The sequence below is a fragment of the Dermochelys coriacea genome, chromosome 7 (genome assembly GCF_009764565.3).
Source record: "Dermochelys coriacea isolate rDerCor1 chromosome 7, rDerCor1.pri.v4, whole genome shotgun sequence".
Classification (NCBI taxonomy): domain Eukaryota; kingdom Metazoa; phylum Chordata; order Testudines; family Dermochelyidae; genus Dermochelys; species Dermochelys coriacea.
In genome coordinates, this window is record NC_050074.1 from 97,476,615 (window position 1) to 97,497,745 (window position 21,131).

At 43.1% G+C, this 21,131-nt stretch overlaps 1 protein-coding gene across 1 annotated transcript in view; it reads right to left on the minus strand.

Moving 5' to 3' along the window:
• Positions 1-9,130: 9,130 nt before the first annotated feature.
• The window catches only part of LOC119859252 (gamma-aminobutyric acid receptor subunit pi-like), a 68,323-nt gene continuing 56,322 nt past the window's right edge, over positions 9,131-21,131 (minus strand). Inside the window, exons 8-10 of the mRNA XM_038411119.2 lie at positions 15,559-15,711; positions 13,970-14,163; positions 9,131-9,585 (exon numbers count right to left, since the gene is read on the minus strand). Coding sequence (XP_038267047.1) covers positions 9,274-9,585; positions 13,970-14,163; positions 15,559-15,711 — 659 coding nt within the window. The 3' untranslated portion in view covers positions 9,131-9,273. The remainder of the gene's footprint in view (positions 9,586-13,969; positions 14,164-15,558; positions 15,712-21,131) is intronic.

Below are 21,131 nucleotides of genomic sequence, written 5' to 3' on the forward strand. Positions count from 1 at the left end.
AAAATCAATCGGAGTTATGCATAACTACCAAGGCAGAATTTTGCAATATGAATGTATACGGCAGGTTCAGTGCTACTATTATGTATGATTTTCACATTTGGTGTCCCTCATTATTTAGTCATCTGAAATACAGTAGCTCCCCAAATATGCTAGGTGCTTTCCAAATACTTAGTAAGAAACAGCCTCCTGTCCTGAAGAGATTACAATCAAAATACAGAATGCCACAATAAACAGACAGACAGACATATGAGCAAAATATCTCAGGTGGATCTTAGGTATATATCAAGATAGAACCTTCCTCCTTTACATCCCAGCACCTGTGAAAATCAGGCCATTTTTGTTTCTCTGCCTTAGACACCTGAGCTTGTATTGTGGCCTCTGGTCTTAGTACCAGCAGAGGCTTATCCCTCTCTACTCTAGACCTCATATCTTATCTTAAAAACTTCTTCCATATATTTTGTATATTTAGAGTTGCAGCCATTTAGCCAGGAACCGGAGCTCGTCACTTGTCACTGTAGGATAAATGCTGTGTGTGAGAGAGGGCTCATACAAGTTTTGCTACTAATTCTTCATGCAATGCACTGAAATCCAGTCCCATATCCTAGAAGATTACAACTGCTTCTACTTAAGATGCATTCATGCCAAATCAAGTTTTGTTTTTATGAATTCATCATTAATACAGAATTATGCAAATTATAATTATACATAAGATGGCTTTTCAGTTTATTCTTTCATGAATGCATGGGGAATTTCCATGTCTAACTCCCATTACTATTAGCACATCAGTGGGAGAGAAGATCCCATTATAGGATTTTGCACTTCAAATAAAGTCACTTTGACCGAAGACAGCTTTCAAAAAAGTACATTTACTGTTAATCGTCTCTAAATTAATTAAATTAAAGTTATATTACCCAAAGGGGTAACCTTGTGCTTCTAGCAAAAATACCCCCCCATATACAATTTACTATGTTAATGTAACCAATTTGCCAAATACAAATGGCTATTCAAAAAGATATAAGATGAATTTAAGCTATAGATTTGAAAATCCAAATACAGAGCTTTATTTTATACTTTCTGCTGAAATACAAGAAGGGAAACAAACCTGGAAGTGGATCCCAAATAAAGCCCAGTCCCATAGCTTATGCTCAAGTGCAGCTTTCTTGGAATCCATTGCATGAGTAAAGACTGGAGGGTCAGGTCCATAAATTCAGTATATTAAAGGAAAAAACAGTTACTTTCTTGTAACTGTTGTTCTTCGAGATGTGTTGTTCACGTCCATTCCACATTAGGTGTGCGCACGCCATGTGCACAAGCGTCAGAAACCTTTTCCCTTAGCGGCTCCCATTGGGCTGGTAGGCCCCCCGAGAGGCACCACTACACCCCGCATATATACCCCCACCAGCCCAACCCACTCCAGTTCCTTCTTGCCAGTGACTCCGACAGAGGGTAGGAGGGTGGGTGGTAGAATGGACGTGAACAACACATCGCGAAGAACAACAGTTATGAGAAAGTAACCGTTTTTTCTTCTTCGAGTGCTTGTTCACGTCCATTCCACATTAGGTGAATTACAAGCTTACCTCTGGAGGAGGGTAGGAGTCACGGAACAACTGCTCGAAGGACCGCTCTGCCAACTGCCGCATCCTCTCTGGTTTGCTGGTTGACCGCATAGTGGGTCGTGAAGGTATGCACTGAGGACCAGGTGGCTGCTCTGCAGATCTCCTGGATCAGGACCTGTGACAGGAACGCTGTGGAAGTCGCCTGCGCCCTGGTCGAGTGGGCCGTGACCGCTGGGGTCGGAACATCTGCGAGCTCATAGAATGCCCGGATGTAGCTTGTAATCCAAGACGAAATCTGCTGCGCCAACACTGGGAGGCCTTTTAACCTCTTGGCCACAGCCACAAACAGCTGCGTGGACTTGCGAAAGGGCTTGGTGCACTCCAAATAGAATGCCAGCACTTGACGCACATCCAAGGTGTGCAAGCTGCGGTGACTCGGGTCCATATGGGGTTTCGGGAAGAACATTGGCAGACAAATGTCCTGGCCCAGATGGAATTGGGACACCACCTTAGGGAGGAACTTGGGGTGCAGCCGGAGTTGCACCTTGTCCTTGTGAAATACTGTGTATGGTGACTCAGAGGTGAGGGCCCTCAGTTCAGACACCCTTCTGGCTGAGGTAATGGCAACCAGAAATGCCACCTTCCAGGAAAGGTGGAGGAGAGAACAGGTAGTAAGGGGCTCGAAAGGGGGTCCCATGAGTTTAGAAAGGACCAGGTTAAGGTTCCATGGAGAGACTGGGGGGGTGGGAGTATGGGAACACCCTCTCCAACCATTTAAGGAACTGCCCCACCATTGGGTGGGAAAACACCGAGCCCCCCGAGAACCCTGGATGGAAGGCAGAGATGGCTGCCAGGTGCACTCTGAGTGAGGACGGGGCTAGCCCTTGCTGCTTGAGGTGCAGGAGGTACTCCAGAATGGCCTGCACCAGGGCCTGGCCTTGCTGCACCTGTCGGGGTTCACACCAACATGAGAACCTTTTCCACTTGGCCATATAGGCTGCCCTGGTAGAGGGCTTTCTACTGCCAAGCAGAATCTGCCCCACAGGATGGGGACACTGGCTCTCCAGGGTGTTTAGCCACAGAGTCTCCACACCGTCAGGTGCAGTGACTGCAGGTCGGGGTGGAGAAGCCGCCCACCATCCTGTGTAATGAAATCCCAGTGTAGGGGCAGGACTACTGGGTATCCACCGACAGCTCTAGGAGCTATGTGTACCAGTGTTGGCAGGCCCAGGCTGGAGCGATGAGGGTCACCGCCGCCCTGTCCTTGTGCACCTTGAGCAGGACCTTGTGCATACATCAAGCCCCCTCTCCACGGGATCACAAACATGTTCGTGAGTGAACCACAGGCACTGGGCTTTGGCCCTGGTGGCAAACAGTTCTACCCGGGGAAACCACCACCTGCGGAAGAGCAAAAGAATGATGTCCGCCCTGAGCATCCACTCGTGCATGCAGTACGACCTGCTAGGGCAGTCCGCCAGCTCGTTCCACACCCCTGGGAGATAGGACGCCTCGAGGTGGATCGCATGGGCTATGCAAAGGTCCCAGAGGAGGAGTGGCGAGGAATAAGCCCCACCCTGCTTGCTTATATAAAAAATGGCAGTAGTGTTGTCTGGCGTGAAAGGTCTGGCAGGCGAGACGAACCACCCGAGCTCCTTAACGTTGATATGGAGAGACCGCTCTGCCACAGACCACAACCCCTGCGTTATGAGGTCCCCCAGGTGAGCCCCTCATCCATGGTCTGATACGTCCGTCACCAGCGTCAGGTCTGGAAGTGGGGTGGCAAAGGGGATGCCCTCGCAAACCACAGGCTGGGACTGCCACCGCAGCAGGGAGTCCAGCACATCCCTTGGGGCAGTCACTACCAAGTCCAGGGGGTCCCTGCATGGGCGGTACACCCCAGCGAGCCATGCCTGCAGAGTCCTGAGTCTCAGTCTGGCATGCCTGACCACATGCATGCATGCTGTCATGTGGCCCAGCAGCCGCAGGCAGCTCCTGGCCATTGTTGTTGGAAACTGGCTCAGGGAGGCCACTGCTTGTTGGATAGCCTGGAATCGGGATACCTGAAGGCTTGCCCTGGCCTGCACCACATCCAGGACTGCCCCTATGAATTACACTCTCTGCGTGGGTACAAGCGTGGACTTGGGGATATTGACCAGGAGCCCTAGCTCGCAGAACAATCTCAGGGCCACCTCCACATGGCCCCGCACCTCCGCCTCGGATTGGCCTGCCAGGAGCCTGTCATTGAGGTACGGGTACACCGGATTCTCTGCCTCCATAAGAAGGCTGCCACCACCACCCTTTGTGAACACCCTTGGGGCGACGGCTAGACCAAATGGGAGAACTGCAAACTGATAATGTTCTCAGCCCACGGTGAAGCGTAGGAACTGCCGATGTGCTGGGAAAATGGCGATATGAAAGTACGTATCCTTCATGTTGAGGGCGGCGTACCAGTTCCCTGGATCCAGGGAAGGGATGATGGTGCCCAGAGAGACCATACAGAACCGGGCCTTGACCAGGAATTTGTTGAGCCCACGCAGTTTTAGGATTGGGTGAAGGCCCCCTTTGACCTTGGTAATAAGGAAGTACTGGGAGTAGAACCCTTTTCCCCTTAGGCCATGAGGCACCGCTTCTACCACCCCCGCCCGTAGCAGCGAGCAGACTTCCTCTTCTAGGAGATGCTCGTGAGAGGGGTCCCTGAAGAGGGACGGGGAAGTGCAAGTGACAGGGGGGGAGGGAGACGAACTGCAGCGAGTACCCATTCCGCACCGTGCGTAAGACCCAACGGTCCGACGTAATGGTGGGCCACACACGGGAGAAACGAGACAGGTGGTTCAGGAAACAAAGGGACAGATCCAGTGACTGGTCTGGTACGCTGTCCTCGAGCGCACCTTCAAAAGCCTGGCTTAGTGCCCTGCTGGGGTTTGTGCTGGCCTTGGTTCTGGCCCGGCACATTATTGTTATTATTTTTGTTGCGCAATCACCCATTATCCCTGCCTCGCCTACGGTAAGGCTCATATCTATGGCGAGGCTGGTACTGGCATTGGGGGGGGGGCTGCAGCTTAAAGGGCTTCCTCTGGGTCACCGGGGTGTGCATACCCAGCGACTTGAGCATAGCCCGTGAGTCCTTGAGGCTTTGCAGCCTCGCATCTGTGATCCAAGAAGAGCTCGGACTCTTCAAAGGGGAGGTCCTGGAGCGTATTCTGGACCTCGGGGGGCAGGCCTGACCCCTGAAGCCATGCTGAGCACCTCATGACCACCCCTGACATGATTGTTCTAGCGCTGTGTCTGCCCAATCCAAGGAGGCCTGGAGAGAGGTCTTGGCTACTGCCTTGCCCTCGTCCACCAGAGCCGTGAACTCCTGTTGGGAACCTTGCGGGAGGTTGTCCTTAAACTTTCCCACCGCCACCCAGGAGTTGAAATTGTGCCTGTTGAGAATGGCCTGCTGGTTAGCAATCCTCAGCTGAAGGCTCCCAGATGAGTACACCTTTCTACCGAAAAGGTCCAGGCAGTTCGCATCCTTGGCCTTAGGGGCCGGAGCCTGCTGTCCATGGTGCTCCCATTGTTCATCGCCAAAACCACTAGGGAGCATGGACTCGGGTGGCAGAATAGGAAGTCATAGCCCTTAGATGGGGCAAAGTATTTATGCTCCACTCCTTTAGCCGTTGGGGCGCTGGAGGCTGGGGTCTGCCATATAGTCTTATAGTTAGACTGAATGGTCTTAATGAGTGTGAGCGCTATTCTGGATGGCCCTTCAGGGCTCAAAATGTCCAACATGGGGTCCTCCTGCTCAACCATCTCCTTGGCCTGCAACCCCAAATTTTGGGCAACTGCACAGCAGTTCCTGGTGGACTCTATGGTCTATTGGCGGAGGGCTGGATACCTCTGTACCCACCACCGCCTCATTGAGGGAAGACAAGGAGGTTAGCTGCTGCTCGACCCCCTCTGGTTGGTCCTCCTGCTCCCCATCTCTCATGGCAGGGGCCCCCAGCTCAGGCTGGGGCAAGAATTTCCTGGACCAGGACTGTCTGCAGGAGACCTCTGGCAAGGGACGTCTCAACTCCTCCCAGTGCCGGTCTCTGGGCGGTGCCAGAGAGCGGTGTGTCCTTCCTGGCACTTCTTCGCATCAATCCACTGCCAGTGCAGCAACTTCCTTCTGGGCCACTGGCAAGTGCAAGTCGGAGCTCGACCGGGACGGTGTCTTTGAGCAACACACCATTGCTGGCTTACCCTTCAACGGCGCTCGAGGCATGGGTGCTGGAGAGTCCTCCCCATACGGGAGGGGGCTCGCCGCCAACAGCTCAATGAGATCCTTAGCAGCCTCAAAGGTGCCAGGCATAGAGGGCTGATCCATTATGCCCTCGAGCCCATCATCCGCACTGAGCTCACTTAGGTCTGGGCTCGGTGGGGCTTGTGCCGCCAGGACTGCCTGTGTCAGCGCCCGTACCGAGGCCTTCCCGCTCTTGTCAGTGCTCGGTGCCTTGGGAGGCGCCAGCCTCCTGTGCGGGGAACGACCACGCCTTCCTTTAGGCTGCACCGTGGGCCGCACCGGGGAGGATGATCAGTGCTGGGGCCTAGCCTGGCACTCTGGGGCTGACAGTTTAAGGTGCTTCGCCAGTGCCAGGTCTCCTGACGGCTCTGGGACACTATGCACCGAGGAAGCCTGAGCCGGCATTGGGCGCTCCGGGCCCAGCAGCTGCAACGCGGCCTCCATCAACAGTTGCTTCAGGCAAAAGTCTCTTTTTCTCTTTCTTGTCCTTGGCTTGAACGCCTTGCAAATCCTACACCTTTCAGTTTGATGTCTGTCCCCCAGGCAACGTAGACACGAGCCATGGGGGTCACTAACAGGCATAGGTTTGCGGCACGTGGTGCAAGCCTTGAAGCTGTGGGCCTGCGGCATGCCCCGTGGCCTGGGGCTGGTGCTGGAGGCCTCCAAGCACCTAATCACTTAAGTGTTCACAATCTATATGTAAATGAACTGATAACAGCTACTCTAAGATGGTAAGAAGGAATTGGAGGGGGTCAGGCCAGCAGGGGTATATATGCGGGGTGCAGTGGCGCCACTCGGGGGGCCCGCCGGCCTGACAGGAGCTGCTAAGGGAAAAAGTTTCCAAAGCTCATGCACGCAGCGTGTGCACACCTAATGTGGAATGGATGTGAACAAGCACTCGAAGAAGAAAAATTGTTCTAGTCGACATTATCATAATATATAATTATTGAGACTATTCTACTGATAGACATCCCAGAACATGAATTAGAGGTCTTCTTTTTCTTGTCCTTAATGCAAGTGCTTGTACCTTGGTTTATCATTTCCTCATTCTTTTATATGAATGGCAGGAGAGGTCATGCTGAATTCAGAAACCCTCAGACCAGAGGTAGGCATTCCCTATTCCTTCAAAAGGGTTGGGAGGAGGAGAATCTGGAGTTGCCCTTCTGCAGTCCCTGTTGACACAAAAGCCTCTGAGGCCTTAGAAATCAGGCACTAAGGCCAAGATCCTCAAATGTACTTAGGGGCCCAACTGATTGTCTTTTTCATTGGCTTGTTTTTTAAACAAGCTCCATGCTATACATGGAACTATATCAAATATGTTCTAAATAACAGCTTACACCTGCTGCTATTGAACTGATGGTATCAGTCCCATTGACTTAACAGGGGTGCGGAAAACCAGTGCCATATTAAGAACATGGGAATTTTCCTCCATAATATGTAGTGATGTCTTCCCTCACAAGTAGAAAACAGATGGGTGGATATGATCCCATCAGTGTCAGTATTCTGCACAGGTACATATATGTGTGCATTATAATGTAAAATACTTGTCAGATCACTGCACTTTCTGTGATATACAGTATACACACATGTGAGCTGCTCAATGAATTCTAGTTAGCTGATGAGAAACACTATTTCTGAACTTTTGTGTAGCAATATAAAAATGGGTCATATACCCAATAATTTCCATAATATTACTAGTTTCAGAGTAGCAGCCATGTTAGTCAGTATCCGCAAAAAGAACAAGAGTACTTGTGGCACCTTAGAGACTAACAAATTTATTAGAGCATAAGCTTTCATGGGCTACAGCCCATTTCATCGGATGCATAGAATGGAACATATAGTAAGAAGATATATATATACATATAGATGAGTTGGAAGTTGCCATACAAACTGTGAGAGGCTAATTAGTTAAGATAAGCTATTATCAGCAGGAGAAAAAAACTTTTGTAGTGATAATCAAGATGGCCCATTTAGACAGTTGACAAGAAGGTGTAAACGGCAGTATAAATGGCCATGTTCTGTTAGAGACTGGCCAACACCTAAACACCACATCTAAACATCTCTTCACTTGGGAAGAGTACAGATCTGGATCCAAGCTCTTTGGCTTTGGGAGTTCTATGTGTTTTTAGGGGCCAGTGTTGCTAATTATTTGCGATGTTGCAAAGTCTTAAATGTGGTTTTGGATTGTGTTAATAGTTCAATCTCTCAAACCTCTTATTTGCTATTAAGCAAAAAAATTTTACCCTCCAGTGATAAAAGTGTTGTTACATAATATTCTTGGAGATGTATGCATTATTGACAAAGCCACAGGGAACATAATGTTGGAAACATAACAGAAAAATAACTTTACTGATTTTATTTTTAAATGTATTCGATACAGTGCAGAAATTAGTGTTATATAACTCTCTCATTTTACAAAATTTAACATGTAAAGTTTAAAAACAGAACTTTTTGGCTTTCGATTAATAGTACACAGAGGGATAGGCATGCTAAAAATTAGGTCAATTTTGGACTATAGTAACTTACAGTAACAGATCTTATACTACAGTAATTTAACAGATGGACAGTAATTTAACCTGAAACTCAACAGAAGTACTATTTGATAAAATGGCAAGCTTTTACCATAATTAGGGCCCTACCAAATGCATGGTCCATTTTGGTCAATTTCACAGTCACTGGATTTTAAAAATAGTTAATTTCAGGGTTTCAGATGTTTATATCTGAAATTTCACAGTATTGTAACCTTGGGGGGCTGACCCAAAAGGCTGTCATGGGGAATTCCCAAGGCTATTGTAGGGTGGTCGTGGGATTGCCACCCGTACTGCTTACCCACCAGAGCTGGTTAGCCAGAGAGCTGCAGCTGCTGGCCAGGTGCCCAGCTCTAAAGCCAATGCCACCACCAACAGCAGCACAGAAGTGAGGGTTGCAGGATATGGAGGATGGGTTACCATACGTCCGGGTTTTCCTAGCAGCTTCTCAGCCCAGGTTTGGGGCTGACAGCTGGGGCCCCAGCCTCTCCGCCCGGGTCGGGGACAGAGAGCCACCTTCCCTTTTGCGCTGCCTTCAGAGATAGGCTCACAGCTAGCAGCTGTGGAGCTTCCCAGAGATGGGTCTGACCTGCCTCCAGGACCAGCCCCTGCAGGGGAAGAAGAAGTCAAGTCCTTCACCAGCCTAGGCCAGGACTAGCAGCTGGAGCCTGGCGCATGGTAGGAGCCCCGAAGCTGGGGAGCCTCCACCTCTGCTCCTCTCCTATAATAGCCAGATTTCACAGAGAAGATCAGATTTCATGGTCTGTGATGCATTTTTCATGGCCATGAATTTGGTAGGGCCCTAACCATAATGCATTGTAGAATAAAAACGTTACTCTGACAAAACCAATGCAACTTTCCCAACTTTACTCATTATGTCTCACCTAAGTTTACATGATGACTGTTTTATAGTTTAAAATACTTAGAAATACAAATAATACACCCAATAAAATACATTTATTATGATAAATGATAATGGGAAAGAGAGTCTGGCATAGTTGTCTATGTGGTATGGGTTTTTAACATAGAAGCAGTCAGAGATACAGAAGAGTCTTTTCATCACTGTCATTGGTGAACTACACCCACTGTGTTTACTTTTGTCGTCTTTTCTGTTACTGCTGGTATTGATGTTTTTCTTTGAATCAACCTTGTTAATCTTGTCAGAGACATTACAATTGTTTGCAATTCTTGCCAGTACTTCATTAATCTCTTCTTCAACCTCTTCATCCTCATCCTGACAGGAAACAAGACAGCAGGAGAGAGGCACTTAAGCATATGTTTCATTGCATATATTTACATTTGCACTAAACTGAATGATTAGGTTTCTCTATGACTCCTCTTTGTAGTTCACACCTGATTTTAGTGGGTATAAACATACATGGGAGCAACTACTGTCAGTTTTCAAAGTCTCCAAATACAGGACAACACAAGGACTTACATGGCAGCTTTTGGCAAAAGTTCAAATCTGACTATAAAGGAAAACTAGATTTGTACAGAAATGTTCCATCAAACATTGAAGTGAGCATGAAATCTGTTGAATGTATCAAAGGGGATAAACAATCTTTTTGTTGGAAAGATCAAGTTAATTGTCAGCAGCTAGGAATTGTTTAGGGATATATCATTATTTTAGCAGAAGATCAGTGGAGACGCAGCTACCCTTAGGCCTAGTTAGCTAGTTCAAGCACCTCAGAATTTGAGAGTTTCTTACTCTTTGTACAGTAGGCAGACTATTCTTCAGCCTTTTAGGCTCACGATGAAGGTTGATCTATCCTGACAAGGATGAGGAAGAGAAACGAACCCCACCGCTAAATTAATACCTCATTATTTCATAATCCCTTATTTCAGTTCCTGGTCCAGCAAAGCACTTGAAACACATGCTTAAAGTTCAGTAGGTTAAAGTTAAGCACATGCTTAAGAGTTTTGCCGAAACAGAGCTTTGTTAGCCCTACACAAATATTTCAAGGGTTTTTCCTTTGCTTTGATTGGAGAGAGCATTGAGCCAGAAAGTTCATGGCTAAAGTCCTGACCCTTTGAAATATGGAAGTTCTGCTGTTGACTTCAGTGGAGTCAGAATTCTACCTCAGATTTAGAAGTAAAATGCAGTGAGTCAGTGAAACAGAATAGAAGGAATTGGAAAAATTATCATATTTGTTTTTCAGTTTGCTTGAAAAATCTAGTCTCTTCCATCTGACAGAGATAAACCATGCACAACACGGTGGGTCTTCCCAGAAAATGCACTTGATGGGAAATATTCCTTTTGTCTGCAGTATAGCTTCTTGCAGCAATGTCAGTAATTTGAAATCAAAAACTGAGATTAAAAATATGTTTATAAACTACAGATAAGATTAAGCCATAAAATTCCAGTCTGGATTTTAAGCATTGCCTGAGGAAATGCTAGCTATTGAGTTCTACTTGAACCTATCTACTACACTTTTCAATTTCTGAGCTAGTTGACTTTAAAAACTGTACTCAGCACAACATCGTTCTCATGATGCCAGAGAAAATCCTTCTCAGCGGTGTCTCTGCCACTTTAAACAAAGCATCAATGCTGAGTCATAATGATTGTAACTGGCACTTCAAAAGTTAATAAAATCAAGAAACCTGCCAGAAGAAATCTGACTATTCCCAGGTTCTCATTTATTAGAAAGAGAAAAGGAGCAGAACAACATCTGTGTTTTAAAAATGGTGGGAGTTAGTGCATTGTTCAGTTTAAAATTTGATTTCTCACCCAAGTAAAGTCAAATAAAACTTGTACAGAATTACGGTTTTATTGCACAGCAGGAAAGGACACTGCCTATGTGCCATTTTTCTTTTCACACAGCTGCACGGGAATGATTCACAGGTGGCTTATACTTTATTAGGCTATTCTTAACTTATTTATTTTCCCTAGGAAGCCCTTAAAACGTGAGTGGAAAATGCTGCCAATGGCATGGTGCACGTCTCACTCCTGTTGCTGCATTACAAGCCACTCTTTTTTCACAGAACATAAAAAGATGCATTTACAGCACAAGTTTGATTATCCTATTGCACCTGTGAAAAGAAGAAAGAGAATCTACAACAGAACTACAAATAGCTATCTGCCTTACAAATCAGGGATGTTGGGGGACTTCAGAAAAAGAGGGGCTTTGGGGAACTGTATGAGAAGAATAATTATGCTGCTTTACATTATGAAAACCTTGTATTTCAAGAGAGAGTTCAACTGCAGCTGTATTTTTTAAAGGTGATACCATTTACTCTTCTCTCACTCTCCACTCTTAATGAGAGAATAGCAGATGGCACGATAAAGGGATTTGTTTGAATACAAAAAATCAGCAGCATCCATGAAAAGGTACTGTATGAGAGCTGAAAAGTACTGTATATGTTATCTGCTTTTGCTGTCTATATAAACTGAAGTATTTGACCTCCAGCAGCTGACAGGAGGAAAGGTGTCATTTCTGCTGAAAATTATAGATTTTTCAAGATTAAGTGTTTCATCCAAGAGTGTCCTGGTATCTGGTGCAGCTGGTATCTGGAGATTCCTTTGCCAAGCCAATTTAAAATGTTTGTAAAGGCAACATGATGCTGTGCATTGTAGCTGCAGCAGGTGTGACCAGTAGGTATAAGAAAGAGTGTTTCCACTACTACCTCATTTTCAATTTGTGGCACTTTCCCCTTTCAGGATGAAAATTTCCAGGCTTTCTCTAGCCAAATTTCTCTAGCCAAAGGTGAATTTAAAAAAATATGCTAAAGGAGGATCCCTTTCTTTTATGCAGGAGAAAGAGTCAAAAGGGTTTCTTTAGTCATAAGGGTGGGTTCTGTTCTTCATACAGAAGAAAGTAAGGTGTAAGGCTTTTGAAAGGTAACCTGTTGGTTTATTCAGACTGTTATGCAGTGGGCTAATTGAACTGAAATGAATGGGATATCGTGTTTGAATTCCCATGCAGCAGGTGACTCATCAGTTTTTGTCATCGACTTTGATGTTGTCTGTGCTGATCATGGCTCACGTGGAGCTTGCTAGTGCAGGTGTCTGTATATGGCTAGCTATTTCACAGTTCATATTATAAACCGTAAATCCCCAGTGCATTAAAGAACTAAAATGTGCCAATTTAACCAATACTGGCTCTTGAACAAACCCATTTAAATACCAAAACAGAGTGTAACACAGATCATTCTTACTCATTGTTTAAGGCTACCACTACAAAATGGTTTCTACTTTGTCTTCTGAATTTTGATTCTGGAATTTTGTATGCAAAATTTCTCTACTCAAAATCAAATTTGTGCACAAAGCCCTATTTTCCTGAAATTTCCTTGCTCACAATTTCTAAGTCTGGTCCTTCAGTCATTTCTGTGTCCAAGGAGCTCTATCTTTGCTCCATGCTCACGACTGCTTCTCTCACTTTCAGATGGCTTTCTCTTGGCTTTATGCCTCTCTCTCACCCACACCCAGCTTGCCAAACAAATCCTTAGCCACTGCATTTGCAACCATTTCCAGAGAATACCCTCAGACTACATGTCTTAGCCTTGCTCAGGCCTTGTCTATACTACAAAATTAAGTCAACCTAAGTTAGGTTGACATACTGCCATCACAGTAATTACTGTGATTTTTCATGTCCATACTAGCTTTTTCTCTTGGTGTGCATGTCCTCACCAGGAGCACTTCCACCGATGTAACCAACAGTGTGGGGCATTGAATTGTGAATGTAGTGATTGCAACTGCTGCTAAGAATGGGGTTGTATGGGAAACAGACACTTTGAACTAGAGACCATAAAAAGGTCAGGATATCATGTAACATGTGTCCCGGACAGGTTCAAGGGATGGAGTAGATATCACGCTTAATACCTGGGCAAGCAAGTGGAAGACAAGAAGTTACAAAAATAATTTCCTAAGCTATAAGAGGAAATGCTAGCATGTGATTGTGACCCAAATATGCTGCCCTTGGTTACATCTAAACAGTACTGAGAGTTTTGTGGTCATGGCAAGAGTCAGATTATGAGTGGCCTTTGTAGAGACAGCTCAGAGGATTGCCCAACTCTTGGGTAGTTATGTAAGGGCCTCCTGTAGTAGCAGTCCCTTCATTTAAAACAGGGTAAGGCGGAGTCAGAGCTATGACCCTGCCCCACTCACTCCATGCCACTCTGCAGAGCAAGGAGTATTCATTCGGGGAAGTAATTTTCTCCATCTTAATGGATACGACAGATTGCTTATCCCCTTCTGTGCATGGAACAGCCCCAAACTCTGCCTTTCCTCCTCCAGGGGTAGACAATTCCATGCCTTCTCCCACATACACCTGCAATATAAATGCCACAGTAATAGTGCCAAAGACTTCAGTGATTCATGAACTATTTTTTGTTACTGTCATTGGGTTGTGTGGATATAACTGAGAGACATAAAGTGTCCTCTAGTAAAGAGGGCCTGAGCTGCAAAATTCAGAGCTGGCTTTCTAATACCCCAAAGTTCAAGGGATATTAGAAATCCTAGTTTTTGTCAGACCCATAGTGCCTTTTAGTGTCTTTATTGTAAGAAATGTTTCCATTAAATGTATGTATAATTCCAATTAGTGCTAATGCAGGTAATGTACTCTCCTGACAAGGAGTTCCTGAGGTATTTGTTCTACTCAAATATTTAAAAATTTAAATACCTTTGTGAGTACCCTCAAATTGGAACGATGAAGAGTGCAGAAATGAGCCACAGCATACTCCAACAAAGCCCCAAAGATGAAACTAAAACAAATACCAAGGTATACATCAATTGCCTTTATGAAGCAATTAGCATTAGGAAGTGAAGTCCTAGCTCCCATCATGAGAGTTGTCATGGTAAGCACTGTTGTGACACCTGCGGAACACAAGGAGTGAGGTAAAAAGTGGTGTTAGTTATGGCATTCTATGCAGCATTTGGAATAGCTGCAAACTAGTGTTTTCTGAGCTTTATAGTCACTGTGAACTGTTCAGTGTGTGCAACCACATTTCCCAATTTAATGCTGGGTGTTCTGGAAATAAGACTTTTAAATATATTTAAGATTTTGAATTTCTGTGTTTAAAAGAAATAGAAAAACAAGGTTAATAATCCAGAGAGTCTGTAATCTAAAATGAGAGGAACTGAAATGACTCATGCTGTGTATACTTGTGATTATTATGGTATTATGCAAACAGTCTGGATATTCCCTGACTACAAAGATGGTTCACAATGATTTTTTCAAAAAGAAAAGGAGTACTTGTGGCACCTTAGAGACTAACAAATTTATTAGAGCATAAGCTTTCGTGAGCTACAGCTCACTTCATCGGATGCATTTGGTGGAAAAAACAGAGTAGAGATTTATATACAATATTATATATATATTGTGTATATAAATTTATATATATATTAATTTATATATATATTGTGTATATAAATCTCTACTCTGTTTTTTCCACCAAATGCATCCGATGAAGTGAGCTGTAGCTCACGAAAGCTTATGCTCTAATAAATTTGTTAGTCTCTAAGGTGCCACAAGTACTCCTTTTCTTTTTGAGAATACAGACTAACACGGCTGCTACTCTGAAACCAATGATTTTTTATAACCACATTGTAATTATCTTGTATCTCTACTGTGTAGCATTGACATGAAAGTAGGTACAGTGACCATTTCTATGAAGTTACACACATAATGCTAACACCACTCCATTCAATTGTGTTCACTCTTTATGGACACCTTTCCTTCTTACAAATCCAGAAGCATGAGGCTATACATCTTATAATTGTTTCTCCTCTGCTCTGAACATTTCAGTCTTGTGGCAGCTGTTTCTTTTTCTTCCCAACTCCACATCTCTCTCTCTCTCTCTCTCTCTCTCATTTAAAATGTGTTATTTTACTCTCGTACAGTACTTTCTCTTCCGTTATTCATGTGTTAATTAGTATGTATTGTTCATCCTCACAAACACCTCATAATTCTTTCTTGTGTGCAACACATTGTACTTGAATGTTTTGAAGTGAGTTCAGGAATGACTGAATGTTCTTTGTGTTTGTCTGCCATCTAGACTCCAATGGCTTCCCAGAACATCTTATTAAATAATACACAGAAATAAAAATCTGAGGGGAATCTACATGATGTATTGCATGTATGGCAAACCAAAGAAGTAATTGCCTAAAATACAGAAGTCTTTGCACCTTTTGGAAATGAATGCTATATACCATGCAACAAGGAACACCTTTTAATGTTTTAACCTTGGTTTTGTCTTTTTAGTTACTCACCTATGCAGATTCTGGCTGGAACTGATGATTGGCTTATCCAGAATGATACCCAGGAGAGTACAACTAGCAAGATGGATGGTACATATGTCTCTAGTATGAAATACAAGATGTTCCTCTTGAGTTCAAAATGGAATACTAACTTTGGATAGCGTCCTGTGAAAAGAGCAGCAAACAACCTTTTGAAACAAATAAACAAACAATTACTTAGTATAAGGTAATGTTAGATGGTGCCGCTTACCACAATTTCTTGCAAATGTTAATTTTTAACATTAAAAATGTTTTTTCTACGTTTGTCTTGCATAAATCTGTTAACTTTCCATTTCTGATACTTTGGCAGTAAAAGCTCTAATTAGGTCCAAATTGATAAACAAATATTGTAATTCTGGTCAATTTTGTTTTGCTAAAATTCCAGCGTAGAGAGGAGAGCCTTTCTTAAAATAAACCTATATTCAGTATATGTGAGAGTCATCCATTCTATACATTAAACCTGAGTAATTAGGTTTTGTGCTGGGTATTAAATTGGGAGTAAGTGGAGTAGGAGGAGGGAACAAAACTCCTAATCTATGGGGAAATCAATTAACTAAATCAATCTACTTTCTTAAGGTTGCCTTGTGATAATTTGACTTTTGGAAACATATTTAAATGTAGCTATTTGCAGCATATTAGCAATTGGCCTCAACAAATATTATTTAAACTGACATGATAATTATATTTTTATAACATAGAATTAGCTGTAGTGGCTGCATCCATTCAGGTTCATTTGTTCATGGCTCTTTTATTTATTATTCCCCTACATGTGGGTTACAGGTACTTTCACAAATCTTGTTGGACTACAGTTTGCATTTCTTTTCAAAAACCATAACTACAGTTTCTTTGTATCTTCATGGTCCACTCTTTTTAAAAAAAAATATATATTGCATTACAATGTTTGTATTGTTTGTGGTACAACTGTTCCTCTTATGTTTACTGCCTTCAATAGTAAGACATTCAGGGTCAGATCCTCAACCACTCTAAATGATTGTAGATCTGAAGAATTCAGTGAAGTTATGCTTATTATCCAACAGGTTCTTGGAATGTATTGGAGACTTTTTTTTATTTCAGAAGTTGGAGAAAGCCACTAGAAAAAAGGCTGTTCTAGATGTGATTTTGACAAATAGGGAAGAACTGATTGAGAATTTGAAAGTGAAATGCATCTTGAGTGAAAGTGATTCTAAGGAGTGTTAGGAGTATTGATTCTAAGGAATAGTAAGAGGGAAAATAGCACAAAAAAGACAATGGATTTCAAGAAGGCAGACTTTAGCAAACTCAGGGAGTTGGTAGGTAAGATGCCATGGGAAGCAAGTCTAAGGGAAAAAACAGTTCATGAGAGTGGGTAGTTATTCAAAGAGACATTATTAAGGGCACAAGAGCAAACTATCCCACTGTGTAGGAAAGATATGAAGTATGGCAAGAGACCACCCTGGTGTAACCAGGAGACCTTCAATTATCTGAACTCAAAAAAGAGTTCTACAAAAAATGGAAACAAGGTCCAATTGCAAACTATGAATATAAATAAATAACACAAATATGTAGCGACAAAATTAGAAAGGCCAAGGCAAAAAATGAGATTAAACTAGCTAGAGACATAAAGGGTAATATTTATATACTACAAATGCATTAGAAATAAGAAGACAACCAAGGACAGGGTAGGCCCGTAACTCAATGAGCAGGATGTGTGTGTGTGGGGGGGAACAATAACAGAAAATGTGGAAATGGCAGAAGTGCTAAATGAGTTTTTTGTTTTGGTTTTCAACAAAAAGTTTAGTAGCAATTGGACATCTAACTTAATGAATGGCAGTGAAAATGAGGTAGGATCAGAGGCTAAAATAGGGAAAGATCCTGTTAAAAATAACTTAAACAGGTTAGATGTTTTCAAGTCACCAGGGCCTGATGAAATACATCTTAGAATACTCAAGGAGCTGACTGAGAAGATATCTGAGCCATTAGCGATTATCTTTGAAAAGTCATGGAAGACGGGTAAGATTCCAGGGGACTGGAAAAGGGTAAATATAGTGCCCATCTATAAAAAGGGGAATAAGGACAACCCAGGGAATTACAGACCAGGCAGCTGAACTTCAGTACTCAAAAAGATAATGGAACAAATAATTAAGAAATCCATTTCCAGACAGCTAGAAGATAATAAGGTGATAAATAACAGTCAGCATGTATTTGTCAAGAACAAATCATGTCAAACCAACCTAATAACTTTTTTTGACAGAGTAACAAGTCTTGTGGATGGGGACGGGGAGTGGAAGATGTGATATATCTTGACTTTAGTAAGGCTTTTGATACTGTCTCGCATGACCTTCTCATAAACAAACTAGGGAAATACAACCGAGATGGAACGACTATAAGGTGGGTGCATTACTGGTTGGAAAACCATTCCCAGGGAGTAGTTATCAGTGGTTCATGGTCAAGCTGGAAGGGCATATATCAAGTAGGGTCCCACAGGGATTAGTTCTAGGTCCAGTTCTGGTCAATATCTTCATCAATGAGTTAGACAATGGCATACAAAGTACACTTATTAAATACCGCCCCCCAAGATGGGAGGAGTTGCAAGTGCTTTGGAGGATAGGGTTAAAATTCAGAATGATCAGGACAAACTGGAGAAATGGTCTGAAGTAAATATGATGAAATGCAAACTATTCCACTTAGGAAGGAACAATCAGTTGCACACATACAAAACGGGAAATGACTGCCTAGGAAGAAGTTCTGTGGAAAGGGATCTGGGGATCATAGTGGATAACAAGCTAAATATGAGTTAACGGTGTAACACTGTTGCATAAAAAGCAACATCATTCTGGGATGTATTAGCAGGAGTGTTGTAAGCAAGACACAAGAAATAATTATTTTTCTCTACTCTGCGCTGATTAGGCCTCAACTGGAGGCCTAATCATGACCCATGAAGGAACATTGAAAAAATTGTATTTGTCTAATCTGGAGAAGAGAAGACTGCAGGGAGGGACACACATGATAACAGTTTTGAAGTATGTAAAAGGTTATTACAAGGAGGGAGAAAAATTGTTCCCTTTAACCTCTGAGGATAGGACAAGAAGTAATGGCCTAAAATTGCAGCAAGGGCATTAGGAAAAATTTCCTAACTGTTAGGGTGGTTAAGCACTTGATTAAATTGCTTAGGGAGGTTGTGGAATCTCCATCATTGGAGATTTTTAAGAGCAGATTAGACAAACACCTATCAGGGATTGTCTAGATAATACTTAGGGTCCTGCAATGAGTGCAGGGAACTGCACTAGAAGATCTCTTGCAGTCCCTTCCAATCCTGTGTTTCTATGATTTGCACAAGGATCTAAACCTTGAAGCCAAATGCAGACTTGGCATAAGTAGCAGAATTACACACCCTTATGCTAAGTCTGAATTTTGTCCTTCATAGTCCCAGAGTCCTAAGTGAGCTTTTGTACATCTGTGCAATTAAAGTTCAGGATGTGAATTTGCCTTTCCCTTATGTTCCCTCTTGGCTATAATGCATGAAAATAAAGAAACAATCTGATTTTTTATTAACATAACTTGATCTACAATTAATGTTCAGTACAGACTTTATTTTGAACATTACAAAATGATGATAATCTTTAACTTTTAAAAATTCCAGTTTTTCCAACCTCTGTAATTACTACTTCTACCAGAATATCAATGAAAGGGTGAAATTCAGGTATTCACTGTGGTCAGTTGGCTTGAGCTATTTTATTTGACTAAGTGAAGTTACGTGTTTGTTTCTAATATTGTGTGCCATGAGTCATGAGTGTGCTTTATAAATATGGATGCACTTTAGCTGTAAGCCACAACAGAAATATCTGCATTAATAGGCTATTTGTGCATCCCTCAGGTGCATTGTGAAGTACGAGGTTCAGAGTACTTTTTAACAGCGTGAAGTGCAACCACAGACTACGAATGCACACGCTAGTCTGTCTTATTGCTACCAGACTAGAATATGGCTGCTTACATTTAAATGTTTACAGTATTTTTAAAACATACAAAAAACTGGTCTAAAGAAAGTTATTAAGGTTACAAAAGGCTTGGCTATATTAGAAAGTTGTACTGCTTTAACTATGCCAGTATAGTTGAGAGTTCAACATCCTTAATTGGGTCAGTTATATAGTACAATAGGAGATTTATACAAAATCATAGAATATCAGGGTTGGGAGGGACCTCAGGAGGTCATCTAGTCCAACCCCCAGCTGAAAGCAGGACCAGATCCCTAAAAGGCCCCCTCAAGGGCCGTTGAACTCACAACCCTGAGTTTAGCAGGCCAATGCTCAAACCACTGAGCTATCACTCGCCCCCTCCCCCAGGTAGTAGCTATTCTTACAGGGAAAAGAAAACTACACTGACATAAATCTCCTTTATACCGATATAACTGCATTTATACTAGCGTTTTTGCCAATATAACTACATATCTTTTAAAAATCACTTCCTTAACAAAAGAGTTATTCCAATAAAATTTTCAAGGGTAGATCAGGCCAAAGTCAAGCATTCAAAATTTTAAAAATGTAAAATTTATGGTTTCTTTTGCAACACTAATTCTTCCCCTTTCTTCATCCATGTTGTGCATTTAATGAGGCAAAGGTGCTGGGGAAAAATACTGTGCAATCATGTAATGACAGACTGAAATATAAAGTATTACATTTGTGCAAACAACTGTAAATCTGGCATTTTCTAACTTACTTTTGCAACCTATATAACATTCTTCTAAGCAATGATTTCCACGCAATTTCCTAGGTTTTTTAAAAGGAAAAAGCTAAACACAAATTCTGTTATGTACATCTGTAACAATCCCCCCATCACATCATCAGAAGAGTTTGATCCCTGAAACTTCAAAATTGCAGCACAGCTTGAGCTACAGAACTAATGGTATTAGCTGACAGCAGGGGAATGCTGCTGTCCTCGAGTGTAGGGGATGGGCCACTGGCACTACATGCTGAGACTGAATGGTCTCTTCTCCAGGACACCAGGAGCTCATGCCCTATTTTGTGACCCTAGAGTTTTTTAACAGTTTGTAACTCAGAATAGTCCACATAGCAAGCCTCAGTACCCAGGTCAACAGACTTAGCTTCTGTTGAGACACTAAAAATAGCTGGGTAGATAATTGTGGCTCAGGCTGGAGCTCAGGTTCGGAAGACCCACCCCATCCCTGGGCTTTAGAACCCAAGTTCCAGCCTGAGCTGCATGTCTACACAACTATTTTTAGTGCTGCAGACCAAGCCTGAGTCTGTCACCCTGGCTCTGAGACTCACTACCACTCACTGTGTAGACCTACCCTCAGTTAATCTGCATGGAATTGCATGTCACAAAGAAAAGGCACTCTTCTAGTATGAAGGCTTTCTCCCTGACAAATTTCAAAGACCTGCTGCATACAAGGAAACAATGGAGGTGACACAGCTTTTCAAAAAAGGTCAGAAAAATCTTCTATAATGGAAAGTATTAGGCAATCTAATAAAACTGCTCTCCTGTGTATAACTGAAAGAAAAATGAGATATGAGATATAGTGATTGTCTTCATAGTAGAGTTAACATGTGCTA